The 17,663-nt window shown below is 32.4% G+C and overlaps 1 protein-coding gene across 9 annotated transcripts in view; it reads left to right on the plus strand.

Moving 5' to 3' along the window:
- LOC127729922 (uncharacterized) overlaps positions 1 to 17,663 on the plus strand; it is a 67,969-nt gene that overhangs the window by 32,185 nt on the left and 18,121 nt on the right. For 2 of the 9 annotated variants that reach the window (XM_052237891.1, XM_052237890.1), the window contains exon 8: positions 504 to 530. The exons of 3 other annotated variants lie outside the window; for them this stretch is intronic. In XM_052237891.1, the coding sequence (XP_052093851.1) occupies positions 504 to 530 (27 nt within the window). Of the gene's footprint in view, positions 1 to 503; positions 531 to 2,983; positions 5,383 to 13,979; positions 14,175 to 17,663 lie in introns of those variants that run through there. 4 more of the 9 variants (XM_052237894.1, XM_052237898.1, XM_052237896.1 and 1 more) reach the window with 3 other exon arrangements.

Genomic DNA, 17,663 nt, shown 5'->3' on the forward strand with positions numbered 1-17,663 from the left:
CAACGTCATTTGGTCCCTGGTGGAGAGTTGTCTCATAGGCAATCATGTCACATCTTCTTATTGTTATACATATTATGTAGTAACTACGTACTTGTTTTATTGTTTTCCATTTAGATTCTATAATTAACTATATTTATATATGTACTAAAAATCATTTATTCATCTTTAAAAAAAAACAAGAATTTAAAGCAAATATACAGTAAAAAAAATCTCCTTCTTTGAAGTATTGATTTTTTTTTTCATTTGCAACTTCTTGTGTCAAATACACATAAGAATCTAGCGCATCAATTAGGTTAGAGCTGACATGATATTTATGCATGCATAGCGGGAGGCGCTAATCCTGTCGACACACTTGCTCTCGTTCCTTTTAGTTCATGCGTCTTCCTCGGTTTTAGTGTTTACTCTGACTTGGATCTTTTTAAAAAACGTTAAACTATTGTGATCTCTAATTGATTGTCTTTTATCATATTTTCTTATAACTAATTATATATAAACCTTTGTAGGTCAACGAATAGTTTCCAGATGTACAAGTACGTCGGTTACTTTTTGTTTTGATTTATATATAGCGAAGCTAAATGTATTAACACATTAACCTCACAAATATTATTATGACAAACAAAACGAACTATTTATATTTTTTACTAATTAGGTCTTTCCACTTTTCCGTGGAAAGACCTATTGGTTTTCTTCTGATTATTATTATTATTTTTTTTCTTCCGCCTAATTTGTTTTCCTTCGCTGTTTTTTTGTTTCGCAAGATGTCGCTTAGACATATGGTATATGATATCGAACAGTTAATACGCTTTTGAAACTGACACCGCGTAACCAAAAACTTTTCGATGTAAGAGTTACCTCCCCGAACACTGTTTTTCTTGTTATTACTTATATGTCGCAACCGCATAAGAAACCGACTAATTTATTTTACCAAATTGCTCGTTATATCCTCAGAATGATTTGGTTAATTTTGACCGAAGCTATCCGGAGACTCCATATGAGAGTTATTTCCCCTTATGCATTTGATATAAGTGATGTGCATTTGTAACTGAAAAACCATAACTTATAGAGACCAGAGGTCTTTTAATTTGAGGTCCTCGGTCCAAAAAAAAAGAAAATAAGGTCAAGGTCAAAGGTCAAGGTCATATTCTAAATTTTGATTTTGGCTTGTTATCACTTATTTTCAGAGATTGTATAAGATATCGACAAAATATTTTTACAGAATTGTTAGTTGCGACATGTCGTAACACGTAAATTTTAGTTGAAAGGGTACGTATACATTTAATGGGAGTTTTCACCCCTTTTATATCTAATATTAGCTGTATGGTAATATAACTCATTAACAATATATAGTAGAGACCTAGAGTGTTTTGATTTGAGGCCCTTGTTTCATGACCTTGAAATTGGGGTCAAGGTCAAAGTTTGATTTGACGTTCTAGATTTTGACCTTTGCTTTAACTTTTAATGTATGCCTGATAAAGCTATGGTACTTTGTGCATTAAGTTGCAAGCCATATGACCTTGAAAATATCAACCGGAAATGACCTTTTGTAAACTGGAAGTAGCTATTTCTTGTCCATATTTAATGTAAAATTACATAGAACCATATATTTTTGGAATCAGTGTCAAGTAAACTATCAAATGATACCGGAAGTGACCTTTTTCAAACCGGAAGTAACAAATTATCTCCCTTATTTCAAACAAAAATGTATAGAAAACTGAAACCATATATTTTTAAATTCAGCGTATAATAAGCTATCATTTGCCGCTGAAAATTACATTTCTAACCAAGTTTTAATATTTTTTCACATCAAAATATATCGTTTCGGGTGGAAAGACCTTCAATTGTTCTCTGAACAATTGGTTTTTAATATATATAGGAATGCATTAAAACGTCTGACATGGCACTACTTTTAAATCTAAGGCGGGTTTTAGTGACGTTCGTGTTAAGTGCACGGCGCATTTTTATTTAGAAGAATCGATCAATGATAGAAACACACAACAGTTACCAATCAATTCAAAAGAAGGGGTATATATGAAACTAAGAAGATGTAGTATGATTGACAATGATACAACTATCCATCAGCGAATAATGATGTAGAAGTATAGCCTTTTATCAATGATAAATCAAATATTCTTCCATATCAAATATGATAGTACCAGCTTTTATGTTACTCTTTTTAAAAAAATTATATATCGTTCTCTGGCTTGTTGATTATTTTCAAATCGTTTGAATTCCACTTGGTAAATTGGAGATATCATTTTCACAACATTTAAACGGAAATATCAGATTTTAATTAATTGTTATATTAAATATACACTACTCAACAAATGCTCTCTGTTTAATGCTAAACAAGACTCAAAAGTATATTATAGTAATACAGTGGCAATACTTATCCGGTTGGCCAAATGAGCATACCCCCTAATCATTTTTTGCTATCCAAACTTTTGGTCCCGAGCGTGCCGTGGTGACACACGTGATGTGCGCACAGAAAACTACTTTTTACATTTAACTCCGAAACAGCGGTGACGTTGCTTTGGCTAACTTTCAATGTGGCGTAGTAAAGACGACAGTAACAAAAGACGACAGTAACACTGTTTCGGAGTTTGCTTTTACACAAAATGCACTAAATATACTTGGTTTTGAACAGAATTGAAGTAATGTAAATCCAAAAATTATTGCGATGTGTTAATTAATGCGAATAATGCGAATGAGTGGATATTGCAACAATGAGAACTCGCATTCTTTCACATATATCTGTATGTTGCTTTTCCAAAATTGGCAATATTTTATGTGGCATTTTTGTCCATTCCTCAAAAATCGCAATAACAAATGCACACAAACATTTCTGAATCTACTTCTTTTATAGTAGTTGTGGAACTTTAAATTTATTATCTTCAATAAAAATGATTATAGTCATGTCTTTCAGTGCTAATTGTAATGTTTTACTGTATATTACTTATTAAATACACTGTATACTTTTTTGTAGTTGTGACACCACCACCTTATAGCATTGCAATAAGAGATAGTCCTTTGTCCAATTCAAACGATACTAACAACAACCCTGCTGAATCGGGGTATGTTTCAGAAGTATCATTGACCAGAAGTGATCCATCAGAGAACATAATACGGAATATTGATGATTTAGATCCAGACATGGACTGCCCACCGCCTTATTGCGTGTCTTCAAACGACAACACAACATGATAGGAAATTTGATTGGTTTATATCTGATAATTATAAAGGTTTTATTCGAAAACTGGTAACTGATATCTCTCAAAAACAAGAAGAACGCAAATTTTGGGGGTAATTGCCTCAAAATTTTAGGAATTAGGGGCCACAAAGGGGAAAAAAAACCAAACATTTTTCTAGTTTCAGGACAATAACTTGTGTGTAAGTGTATGGATCTTTCTGAAATTGTACTACAAGGTTCCATATCACAAAGGGAAAGCTTGAATTGAGTTTGGGGGTAATTGCCCTAAACGTTTAGGAATAAGGGGCCAAAAATAAGCATTTTTATAGTTTCCAGACAATAACTTGTGTTCAAGTGTATGGATCGCTCTGAAATTGTACTGCAAGGTACAATACCACAAAGGGAAGGGTGGGATTGATTTTGGGGGTAATTGCCTCAAAATTTTAGGAATTAGGGGCCAAAAAGGAGCAAAAAACAAGCATTTTTCTAATTTGAGGACAATAACTTGTGTGTAAGTGTATGGATCTTTCTGAAATTGTACTACAAGGTTCCATATCACAAAGAAAAAGCTGGGTTTGAGTTTGGGAGTAATTGCCCTAAACGTTTAGGAATTTGGGGCCAAAAAGGGGCCTAAAAACAAGCATTTTTCTAGTTTCCAGACAATAACTTGTGTTCAAGTGTATGGATCTCTGAAATTGTACTGCAAGGTACCATACCACAAAGGGAAGGCTGGGATTGAGTTTGGGGGTGATGAATCATAAGGGGGTTCAAAAAATTTGGGGGAGGGATTTATTTTCCTTTTTTTTTTCTTTAAAATTTTCCATTTTAAATTGGTTATTTCTGATTTATATATAAAAGCAAATAATAATGATATGGTTTGAATAGGTAAATTAAAAATTTTTAAGTTCTTAGACCACATTCATTCTGTGTCAGAAACCTATGCTGTGTCAAATATTTAATCACAATTCAAATTCAGTGCTGTATCAAGCTTGAATGTTGTGTCCATACTTGCCCCAACTGTTCAGGGTTCGACCTCTGCGGTCGTATCAAGCTGCGCCCAGAGGAGCATTTTATTTTATTTCAATATGCTCTTAAACTTCGTAATTGATTTTTGCTTTTCAACTTTTTTGATTCGAGCGCCACTTATTAGTCTAATGTAGACTAAACGCACATATGGCTAACAAATTATAAACCTGGTATCTTTAATGAGTGGTTCTTACTATGTAAGAATCAACCTGGTTAAAGCGATATGCATCAAGATAAACTACGAGACATTAACATCACCTTAAGACTGTTTGAGATTGGATTATCAATTAAAAATACATAGCTGCTTATTTTATCAACTTAAACATGTAAACTGTACCTATTTATTTTTAAGCTGTCTCAAAAAATTTGTAGTTACTTCTAATTCACAACATTTGTAGTCACAGTCACAAACATTTGCCATGGCGTCAGTTTCTCTCGACTTATGAACGTGTCCATTACGTGTTTGTTATTTTTTTATTTCTACTGAAACATGTTCTTGTAACTTTTTTTCTTCAAGCTTTGAACAACAGTCCCTCCCAAAAAGAGATATCAATTATTGATTTTAACGATTGCATAAGCGGTATTTGACACAACTTTTGAAAATTATCAGTTTTGCATGCTCGTCAACTTCGTATTTGATTTGACCTTCCAACTGTTTGTATTCGAATATCACTGATGAGTCTGATATAGGCTAAATGCGCGTCTGGTGTACCAAATTGTAAGCCTGGTATCTTTGATTAGTTTTAAAACCATTTGTCAATGAATTATACATTAATGTATCATCAACAGTAAATGTTGGTGTCATATTTTAGTAATATAACTTCATATCGAGTAACATTATGTATCACGTATGCAAATTACTCTTGCTATGACTTTTTGTATCTTTTGTTTCATTACGTCATTGCAAATAAAGGGAGACGATCGATTTTTTTTTAATAATTGGTCTATGATTAATACAGTACTGTTCCATAAAACTTTTGATAGTGTCTGATATTGGTAAAGCATTATGTAATATGTATTTAAATTATGTAAGTTAATTTATTCTTGCCATAAAACATGAGTGAATAACATGATTTGATAGACATTAAGAGAGCGTTCACGAGAGAGAATAATAAGTGGGAAAATATTACTAGTAACCTACCTTTTTAAATAAATAAATAAATTTACTTAATATGTTATCTATTCGATTATCCGTATTTATTAAAAATAAACTTAACATTATATATTTATAGTTGTAAAATTGTGGTCGTACACTCACCAGGTTCTGAAAGCACTGGTTTTGATTGTAACTCATGCTTGCACATCAAAGGCAATACCTCCTGCTTATAACCAAACGCTACAGCCCACTCGCACACATCAACATTGAGAACAACAGGCTTATACAATCGATTGTCTTCACTATGTCATTTTACTAGAGATTCGAATAAATACCGTTTTCATTATTAACAATAGTGTATGATCATACGTGTCATCATTAATTAGACAGTATTATAAATTGGACCGTAATCTAATTCTGCATTTCGTAAAGATCATCTTCCAATCGTGTCACACCAAATGTAGTATTTGAAAGTACATCTTGATATATGACAAACCTTCCAAAGTATCCTCCTTTTGGTTAACCGAAACTAATGATTCTGTTATACAAAGTTAGTACTACTAGTAACTATATACATAAATGCAGAGACATATAATACAATGTATTATACGTCTCTGATAAATGGTATTTGATTTTGAAAGAATTATATTTTTAGTAATAGATAATCATAGTTAAAACTTAAGCGGATCTCCAAAAGACATCGTCGGGATTCATACTGCTGTGTCTAGGGATTTCGATAGTAGCAGCACCTGGATACAATTATGCGCTCTAAACAACATAAACCTAAGTCAGGAGCCTGTTGTTCAGTGGTTGTCGTTTGTTAGTGTGGTTCATAAGTGTTGCTCGTTTCTCGTTTTTAAATAGATTAGACCCTTAGTTTTCCTGTTTGAATTGTTTTACACTAGTTTTTTGGGGTCCTTTATAGCTTGCTGTTCGGTGTGAGCCAAGGCTCCGTGTTGAAGGCCGTACTTTGACCTATAATTGTTTACCTTTTACACATTGTGACTTGGAAGGATAGTTGTCTCATTGGCACTCATACCACATCTTCTTATTTATATAAACGTCGTGACTATCCTGTGTCATATAACTAGAGATGATAAACAATATACGATGCATTGTCATCATGAAGATCTTTGGTTTTATAACCCTTTATGTTCTCGTTCGTTGACGTCTGGATCGTTTTCTATGAACATAAAATTAGAAATGCACATCAAATGCAGTGAAATCTTACGTCTGACTTTGATTTATAACTACCACTGTGCCAATACCAATGTTTATTTCCGAAGTTCTCACTCGCTCAGAAATTAAAGTCTCGGTTTTGACCATGGTTGATTGTGTATATTTTCATAATTGGTAGTTTCTATCTTTGAATTTTCAACTAAAGTTAAGAACTCAAAGGCAAAATTGATCTGTAATTGTTTCTGCTATACTTTTCCGGATTAAATTTCATCAGCAGATTTCAAATCTAAACATTTGAAAGTCAGGGATGTAAAAATACGTAGAAACTTTAGGATCTATATGCCCAAAAGAGACCTAATAGCCAAATTCATTTAAGGTCATCTATTGTTCCCTGGTGCCATGTCGACTGGGAGCGTTCTGAATAAGGGTTAGCAAGGAAAGCACCCAACAGAGCAAACGAAGAATCTTTCTCTGATAGCACTTTTAAAGATTTATTTCTATTGATATTGACAATTGCGGTCTCGCTCTTCATTGTTCGTTCATTTGTTTAACGTGTTGTTTTTCAGTTTTTTGTAACTGAGCTTTTGAAATTTCAATAAATGTATACCAACTCCTTTTATATGGCGAGCATTTATACTTGAAAACCTGACGGTGATATCAAATTAGTTAAGTAGGCGATAGTAAATCCTATTCTCCTCTACAACATTGAGAAAAAAACCAGGTACAAGTAATTTATCTTTAAAGACACATACCTCTCTTTTGGTTCTTACAACCAATTGAAAACATGGATGATATTGCCGATGTTTGAATCTTTCTTTACATGAGTCAACCTAAATTTCTAAAACAGACGATTTTTCCAAAATATTTGCACAATTTGACTCTTTACTCAATTTCGTTGATATTTTACCGAAATTCTTTTTTTTTTTGCGTTTTCATAAGCTATATGGGTATACATATCAATGCATCTATTTGGATTGAATTTCAGTCACCTATAACATTTTTACTTATTTTTTATGCTTTTTTCTCTGGTGGTGAGTCTTACATTTAGCATTATTATTGGCCATATTGGGTTAACAGATCTAGTCATACATTTTGTAGTAAAATAATTCCACCCATTCAACGCATACTGGTCCTTAATTTATAAATTACAATCTTGTTAGAGGATTCACTATGAAAATGACAGAATATGTTTTTTACCACTGCTCACATACCGTTTTTCGTCCTCTTGAAATGGAATGTTACAAGTATCGTTCATTTGTTTGGTCATTACGCGTTTTTCGTCCTTCCGCACATTGTTTAGGAAATATCGTATTTAATGAGTAACTGGATTCCAAATGAATCTTTGTATTAACCAGAGTCGAAATACCGTTAGCCTTAATCCACAAACTTGAAACAAAAACAAAATATATTTGTGGATCCAATTGAGGATTATGCAAGACAATGATGTAAACGTGAACAGGAAGGTATAGATACATTTCTAAATGAATAAAGTCTGTAATGTCGTTGATACAAACCATAATTTTAAAAACTTAATGGGTTATATTAAGACTTATGCTACATTGATCTGCAAAGATCCGAATGTTGCTACACACAGAACCTTTTCATACCAAATATTGTATGTCCTGAACCCCTCCAATAATATCGGCTTTGTTTGTAAATATCATCGCATAAACTGCCTGCTTAGAGAATAACATATAGACAATTCACTTGCAAACCAAGAATATACTTCCATGACTGTTACCAAAGAGGAAATCCTGTACAAGTATAGATCTATGGTCCTTTGTAATTTCAACAAAATTTTAAGGACTTGTTCTTCCATTACTGTATTAAATACAAAATTAAATAAGAATCCTTACAAAACAACCTTATAATGCTGGGTATGCCTAATGCTCCATAACACCTTTCCAAATTATTAAAATCCATGTTATCAGCAATCAATCATGATAAAGTTATGGATAAAATACCTACTTTAGTATTGGTAAGAATCAGATATGGATTCTACTTTAAATCCGTTAGAGTAAAACCTATCCAAAAAAAAGTTAAAAAAAAACTATACCGAACTCCAAGGTATATTCATCCAATGAACCAGACAAATTCAAACATTAGTCTATATCAACCAACGGAACGAATAGAAAATAATTGTCATATTCCTGACTTGGTACAGACATTTTCCAAAAGAAAATGGTGATTTAAACATGGTTAAATAGCTAGCTAAACCTCCCACTTGTATGACAGCTGTATATAGTTCCGTTGTTGTGAACAAAGTGGGTGTGCAACCAAAACAGACATAATTGGATAATGTGACAATAACTGGGATCCAGCAGCATAAATTGTGCAAACATACTTAAAGAGAGACGAAACTAACCAAAGGGATATTCAAACTCGCAAGCCGAAAACAAACTGATAATGCCATGGAAAAAAAAGAAAAACCGTTTCAAAAAACGAACTACAATATAAAAGTACAACATTGAAAAGTAAAGACTAAGCAACACGAACCCCACAAAAACCGGTATTTCAGGTGATCAGGGTTGGTAAGCTGATTGGTTGGTATGTGGCACCGGAAGTGTTCTGATGTAAGTTCAAACCCGGTGATAAGTCAAATTCGATAGGTTACATTCGGTGAAAATAGGACGGTATTGTGGTTACGACGATTGGATTATATCCGTCGTAATCTGTGATACAGATATTCCATAACGGTCAACGAACTCTGATGGCGTTCGTAAACTTTTCTATGGGGTGATTTTGACTTCATATTTAGTAACTGTTAGATTAATGGCTTCCTTGTAAGCAGCAAACCTCTTTCAAGATAATCGTGATTGGAAATGCAAGCTCTAGAATATCGTATCAATTGGGAGATATATGCTCTTTTTGCAGGCGCTGCTAAAATGTGGCCAAATAGAAATAGATAGTTCACAATTGGGATCGAAATCATCTCTTTCGTCGTAAGTTTTGTTCTCAACCTACCCTCATTGTCCATTTTCTAGTTGTAAAAATCAAGATATGAGGCGTGACGTAAAAAGATAATGCTAGCTTCTTTTCATTCTTCATAAGAAATTCCTGTATGAAGTCAGCCTCATATGAATAAACAAGTCGACAAGAAGAGGAGCATAGATTGTTGGAATTCCGATTGTTGGTTGAAAAACACGTCAGAGATTTGTGATTTTTACCAAATACGATTTATGTTTTAGTTTGATATGGGAAGTACTTGTGTAAAGGGTAGAAAAGCCATATATTTAGTACTATTGCAAGAGTAAAGAGACTCAGATTGTATGTATTTTTTTAGCATCTACTTCTGAATCAATAATTTTGAAACCCAGCTTTGATTGCTGTTAAAAGTGATGTTAATAATTTAGAAAGATGTTTCATGGAGCACTTGGAAGATCCAGCCATATAACGTGGTTTATAAGAACACTTATGTAATTTAGGTATCCAATACAGTTAAGGAAGATCCAGTTCTTCATCTTTGGTTGAAATTCCACAGAACAGATTATTCAGGATATTCTCATTGGTTAATGTCGTAGGGGTATATGTTGAGTTTCCAAGTGAATTGTCCATACCTTATTCTTTTATCAAACAGTTTATGTAATGTGATTAACACAGAAAAACGATGTTGTTTGTGGCTTTATCTGTGGGGACAACAACATATTTTTCATTGAGGTAAGACAGGTGCTAAGTAGCATTTGGGTCTTTAAAGATCGACGTAGCTTGTGTATTCATAGACCCATTCAGTTTTTTAAAATTCTAATATGAATCCACGACCTTACAACCTTAACCCATTCGGAAAGAGAGTATACGCTTTCGTTCGTGCGTTTATCATATTGCCTGCAAAGTCCTCGATTGAATCAATCAGTATTTTGAAGTTGTGTTTCCAATTGAAGATTTCAGGATCACGATTTTTCGGGTCTTGGATAACACATTTTGCAGCGAAGTGTCATTGTTATAACAATGTTCATGTCATCATAACAAAAAGACTAACTGGATAATATATGAATGGGGAACGAACACAGGTGCAATTTAGAGGTTTAGACACGAAGTCGTCAATATTGATATCCTACTACACGTGTTTGTAAATTTAGTCGCAATTGGTTCGGTATAGGTGTAGGAGATGATATGTATAGTCTGACCATGAAATAGGTCGGTATTTTGAAAATAATAGATTTATGATGAAGGATATTCCCAAGTTGGTGGCATTGAGGTCTTTGTTGGCAAAGGAAACTTTACGAAATGATCTGTTCTTCTTTTCATCTTTTCCAGTGCGAACTGGTCTGAAAAGTCTGTGACTGGCAATACCCGAGATGATAGCTGTATTTTTTATTGGTTTGAATGGGGGTTGCTAGTGTGGCTTCAAAATATTAGATGTAGAGAGACTTGAGTTTTGAAAGGGATAGTGAATAAAGCTTTGTGTGCATGTAAGCGACGAATATAATGACGATAGCTATGACTGAATCTACGTCCAAGAGCAGACTTGAAAATAATTATCACATTTACCGAGCTACAAAAAGGACTAGACAGAATACCTATACCATCAATTGATCTTTCCTCGTGCAATAATTTGAAAAAAAAGTTTTGAAATCTCTACCCTTGCACGATATTACTAATTCTATAAGTTGACTTCTGAATTGACACAGGCATATAAAGAATTTGGCGGGATTAAACATGTTTGAAAGCGCAAGTTTAAACTATCTAAAATTGTATGGGTACTTCGGAGTATCATAAATTGACGTCGTTTTTTTGTGTGTGTGTGTGTTTTGTGTTTTTTTAATAGGGAAGACGAGGTTTCATTTGAATTTCGTACTTATTTCTTAGTTTTATTTATTTCAATTCGGATACATTGGGATTCAGTCACATTACATAATGTGCGACGTTTCCATGAACAGGCTTGTGAGGAAAAAATTAGCGTTATCCTGTATGAAGGTCACGAATAGGGGGATATAAAATGAAAATATAACTTTAAACTGTTCTTGATTAGTCTGACACGCGATACCATTACTTCTGAAATATTTTTATCCTGTGTAATTAATTAGACTGTTTCAGGTAGAAGTCCATTGAAACCGTTGACTTCATCGTGTTGCTTTGATTTAAAAAAAATTACGTGAACGTTTTAGACCCGTATACTTTTTGAAATTATTACATGATAGTTTAACATATTACTTATAACAAATAATTTCCTTATAACTATTTTGAGTCAGCACTGAGTAAATGAATCAGTGAACATTGTTATTTATATCTGGTTATTTGTTGTTTAACATCTATGCATACGAATCGTGTATTACTAATTGAGGTGGGGACACTTGCTATGTAGTGAGTGGTAGGGATAAGCCGCTAAAATTGGTCACCACTTTTTCAAGCTTCATGATGTTTTATGAGAAGGTTGAGAATTAAGGTGAAATGTATGACAAGGTTGCTTACTGGATCATATATATCTGACACTAATCAGATTTCCATTATTTTAGATGCGATTTAAACTGCAGTCATAACTGCATCAGATATTTGTCAAATCTATCTATCTCTATATTAAATAGCGTAAGCATGATAGCTATAGGTATATATCTTGTAAAAAATATATGATAGGGAATATATTAAAAAAACTCATTATAGATACCAGGATTAAAATATTGTATGCCAGACGCGCGTTTCGTTAACAGAAGACATTTGTGTTATTTAAGATATTTGAAACGGGTGGGGTAATCAATCTCTATGCTACTCAATCCTACCACTAAATGGTCAAAGTACCCAACCCCCTCTCTAGTCAGAGACATGGTTTTATAGGTTACTGATGGACCCGACGCGATAGCAATATTTGCAACGATCGGGTTTGAAATACTCATTCTGCTATCTTATTCAATCCCGATTCCGATCTTCTGAATTTCCTTTCGTCTCCTCTCCGTAACGTATTTCCAATTCAACCTCCTTCAGGCCAAGAAAAGATTAGCCAAATCATTAGAGCATCAATCAGAATAAACTTTTGTGAAGTAATAATTTCAAGATGGCAGGCATATGATATGAAAGTATTAGCTTCGCACCGGAGCAATTATTGAATTCAGGCCGCCAAATAACATCATTACAAAACTATGAAAACTTTAGCTGAATAATGAAAATCAGTTCATGGCTGGGGTCATTGTAAGACATTAATTCATTCATATTCTGTCTAATACAAATGCAAAACACAACATAGAAAACCAAAGACTGAGTAACACGAACACCACAAAAACCTTTTCATCTCAGGTGCTCCGGAAGGGTAGGCCGATCCTGCTCCACATGTGGCACCCGTCGTGTTGCTCATGTTAGTTCAAACGCGCTGATCAATCTAATTCGGTAGGTCACATTCCGTTGTCATCTGTGAAACAGATATTCCATGACGGTCAATTAACTCGTTGGCGTTCGTAAAATTTACGAAGGGATGCTTTCAACATCACCACTTGTAACTCTTGGTTTAATAGATTCCTTCTGAGCAGCTACCCTCTATCAAAAAAATCATGATAGGAAATACAAGCCCCTGGATTATCGTATCAACTGGAAAATATACTCTGTATGTAAGCACTACTGGAATGTTGCTACATAGACCTGGAAAGTTCACAATTGGGAAGCTGAAATCATCTCTTTTGTCGTAAAGTTATGTTTTCTAGATAGAAGTCAAGATGCATCGTCAATATAACGGAAAGCGTAATAAAAGGATACTACTAACTTCTTTTCTTTCTTCCTAAGAAGTTCCTGTATGAAGTCAACCTCATATGAATAAAGGAACACAGTTGGTTCCCATGGGAATGCCGATTCTTTGTTGAAAATCACGTCCTCCAAGCGTAAGAAATATGTTGTTAATCAAGAAATCAAGCATCTTGCTAATGTCAGTTTCAGAGAATTTTTTTGTTTTAATCAGAGTGATTTTTTACAAAATACGATTTATCCCTCCCTAAGACAAGATACTTGTAAACCTGAAATTCCTAATAACATGTATTTCACGAGTAAGGGCTTGGAATGAACTGTTTTTTCTAGTTTTATTAATGATGATGTCGTAATAAATAACAATTTTACTGATTTTGTAGTTGTTTTTTTTTAATTTGTTTTTGTTTGTTTGTTTGTTCAATGCGGTAATTCAATAAATAATTAAGGTTAACTTATACTACTCTTGAAATATTATCTTAATATCTCTTTTTCTAATAAAATTTATCTGACCATTATATTAAAACAAGTTTTATAGTTTTATTACCAAAAAAAAATCGATAAAAAATGATAGTAAGCCTGTTAGAACAATTTAATGAAATTCCCCTAAAATAAATTCCCTTGGTTTTTCGAAAACGACAATGCAATGTTGCTGAAGCGTAAGTAAGACAGTCACGTCTTCTTTATCTAAATATATATGCATCTAAATATATATATATATGTCAGTTATATATGGGTGCTCATGGGTGAAAATTTCGTATGCATTTCATTCATATATAATTACTTGCTATACATTGTATTATCTGTATCAGTTACGGATGCGACATTTTCTTAATATTTTCAAGTCATACAGACGTGTTAAATACAACACTTTATTATTTGCAGTACATTTATAAGGAAACGAAATAAAGTCGAACTTAAATGCGATTTTTATTCATTTTATGATAATGGATTCGCACAAGCAACATCAACAGATATATCTGATCATGTGTCTTATTAGTTTCATGAAGTTGTATGATTCCTCATGTAAGTCATACGTATTTATTTACTTTTTATATTATTTGAAATAGGTATTGTTAAACTTGACGTTCTTTATTCATCATCTATTTAGAACAATCAAGTTGAATATAAAACAATTTATCAAATATTTTTAAGCATTTACGAAAGTTGCACGACATGCTTTTCCTCTTAAAATATAATAAGCTTTTTGTAAATAATATTTTATACAATGTGTGTTTAAAAAAAGGAATTTAGAACTGATGGAATTCAGCCGATTATAATTTCAGTTATCAATATTCATAATTTGAATAATCGTATTTCTGGTAAGACAGAACTTTATCAAGAATTAAGAATACTTGTCAATGAATAGTTTTATACTCCCATTTACATAATAAAGCACAAATGGCGCAAATAACGCAATATAAAACAAAAACCAGAAATATCAATATTAATGCTCCACATTTCGATAATTTATTTTACATCAGCACGGATCAAAGACATTTTTTGAAAAATGAATTTAATCAGTAAACGACAAATTGGCAATTGTTACTTTCATAAAACATGGTATTCATATCTAATCAAACAGTTTGAAGTCTTGTGTTTGATAAAGTTTTGTTTTGGCAAATACAAATTATTGTTAAATTGAGTAATACTTTGTCAGGGAGTTACTTGTATTTACTATATCGTCGCTGGGCATCCAAATGTAGTAAATTACTAATTTTCCCACAACAAAAGAAATCTCGGAAAAAAGCACTGATAATTTGGTTAAAATGTTTGCTTCCAAAATGTCGTATGTGAATTTAGATATTTTTGTAAATTGCTGTGAAAGAAAAAATTGGATATTTCTGGATAACACAAAAACGGCAAAAAAATAACTTTATTTTCACAGAAATAAAGAAATGTATAAGTTTTTGATTCCCAAAGCCTTTATACAACTATTTTCAAGTTTACATACATCATTTTGAAGGAAAACTGTACAAACCACTGAGATTGACAATTTTATAACATGTCTTATTTCAAATATTTTAATTGGTCTAAATGTGTGATATTTTGGAAAATCAGAGATTTCCTCCCGCCAAACCGGTTTGTGTGAAAAAGAAGTTTTAGCAAAAAAAGTTTAATACGACACTTTGGAAGCCCAGCGACGATATCGTGACTATATCTTCTAATTATTTTTCTAAAATGTTGCTTTTACATTATTTGATAATATTTATATCTTATCTGCTTCTTCAAACTTGAAAAATGTTAGGATTTATTAAATTATAAAATCACTAAGCACCTTTCGATTAAACTTACAGTTTTTTTATGCTAAAACAAAGTATCATTTAAATAATCTTAATTTTAATAATGAGCACTTAAAGTGCGTTTTGGTATTTATAAAAGAACTCTTTAAATGTGCAACATAAGCGTATTAGCAATATTTCCAAATTTGTTACCGTCAGTAAACGTACAAAGATGATTTTTTTTACACCTTTAATCGTTTTTTTTTTCTGCTATGCAAATACCTGTGTGAAGAGTATGGTGAAAATAATAAAAACCAACATGTCAAAAGTCAATCCGGTAAATCTCGTATGAGACAAAAAAAAATGCACATAATGGCAGATATCAGTTATTTTTCACGGATACCATTACACTTGTTTTTGCTAAAATGATCATTATAAGAACAACCTTGTAATTAAGATTACATTGCCATTGATGTATTTAACCCAATACCTACATCAGATTTTTATCCACACGTATATCTCCATAAGTGTTTGAACGCATAACATATTTTTATTATTAAATGGAACAATTCTACTTAAGGTAGATGGGGGGTCTAAATTTAAATCCAAAGATTGTTTTAATAATTAGTCAAAATGTAGTTTATATTATGCTTTTTTTCAAAAATATAATAAAACGTATGGGTCACGGGGATTCTTTTCAAGCTACAGGTTGTGCAAAATTGTCAGATTTTATATAATTTATGCATGGAAACTCCTATTTTGTGTAATTAAAAGAAAACTAAACCATAGAATATAAAGATAAAATATAAGAAGATAGTTCTGATAATGTGCTTTCAGGAAATTAAAAAATAAATTGGGGTCACCGGACTCGTTTTCTTGCTACAAAATAAAATAGGTAAATTCATGACACATTCCTTTATAAAAGTAACTTTATTTGAGTTTTCTCCCCTTAAAAGGCAAGGTTGAAAAAATATGAATCAAACAAAATATATTCTGTATTTGAAGAAACAGTGGTAAACATATTATAAAACACATTAGTTTCCTAATTTAGTTGAAAATTTTACAAATGAATTACATCCTTCTCTTGAAATTTGCCCACTTCATTAAAGATCTAGACCGAGAGTTTGTTGTGTTTGATCTATTGATTTTGCCTTTGATAAGGGACTTTCCTTTTTGAATTTTCCTTGGAGTTAGGTATTTTTCATATTTTACTTTTTTTTTAAACTTCATACTTTATTTGGTCTTTTTTTGTGTGTGTCGAGCTTCACTGTTGAGTCTATTATAGACAAATTGCGCGTCTGGAGTTCATAATTTCTAATCCTGTTATCTATGATGAGCTAACCTTACTTATTTTGATAACATGGCTTTGCATCAAACTTTATTTATTACTTACTGATGAAACGTTAATTTTAAATTCAATTTTAAAAAATAAATCAGTAGTGAGAAATTTTTGTTTATAACTAAATCATGGAAACATACCATAATCTATCGGGGTATTGTTATAAAATCTATAAATATTTGCAATCAGAAAACTTGAGGCCCCGGGAACATGAATATTTTCAATTATTTTCGAACCTTAAAATGCAAATGATTCATTTTGGACCAAATTTAAAATAGGCAGTTGTTTCACATTCCAGGCTTATCCTTGATTTTGTTGTTGTCGATGGTTGATGTCTACTATAATTTTTATTGGTGTATTATGAATCAGGCCGTTGATTTTCTCTCGTGCATCGTTTTACACTTTTACATTCCGGGACCATGTGTCGGATCAAATACAACAAAATCATAGGTCAACTGTTATAACTTATCGCTCAACTATATGCATAATATGGATATATTCCAATTGTTTTAAAAATAAACTAAGCATTTCCTGAGACGGCCTTGTTTTTTTTTTTAACCACTATATTCTTTTTTAAAATATCAAAACAGTTCTTGTGTTGATTGTTCGTAGGTTTGATCTAATCAAATTATGAAATTACAATTAATCAAGGCAAAATCGAATTCCAATTGACCACGAGGTCTTCAAGAAGATTTCGGATATATTCAACGCTGAAACCAGAGTACGGACCCCGACTGAATGTATAATCGGATCTGGTGAAAGACTATTGATAAAGATTTTTTTCACCTTTTAAGATTCTTGAGGCAATCCCACTTTGCACATGTGACTGAAAGGTTGATGGCCTATTTGAAAAGGTCTTTCACAAAATAGTTCAAAATGCTATCAGGACAGCCTTTGTTTGTTATTTTATATTGGTTTTTTCTTTCTTTTTTTTTTGGGGGGGGGGGAGGGGGG

The sequence above is a fragment of the Mytilus californianus genome, unplaced genomic scaffold (assembly GCF_021869535.1).
Source record: "Mytilus californianus isolate M0D057914Y unplaced genomic scaffold, xbMytCali1.0.p SCAF_2, whole genome shotgun sequence".
NCBI classification, from domain to species: Eukaryota; Metazoa; Mollusca; class Bivalvia; order Mytilida; family Mytilidae; genus Mytilus; species Mytilus californianus.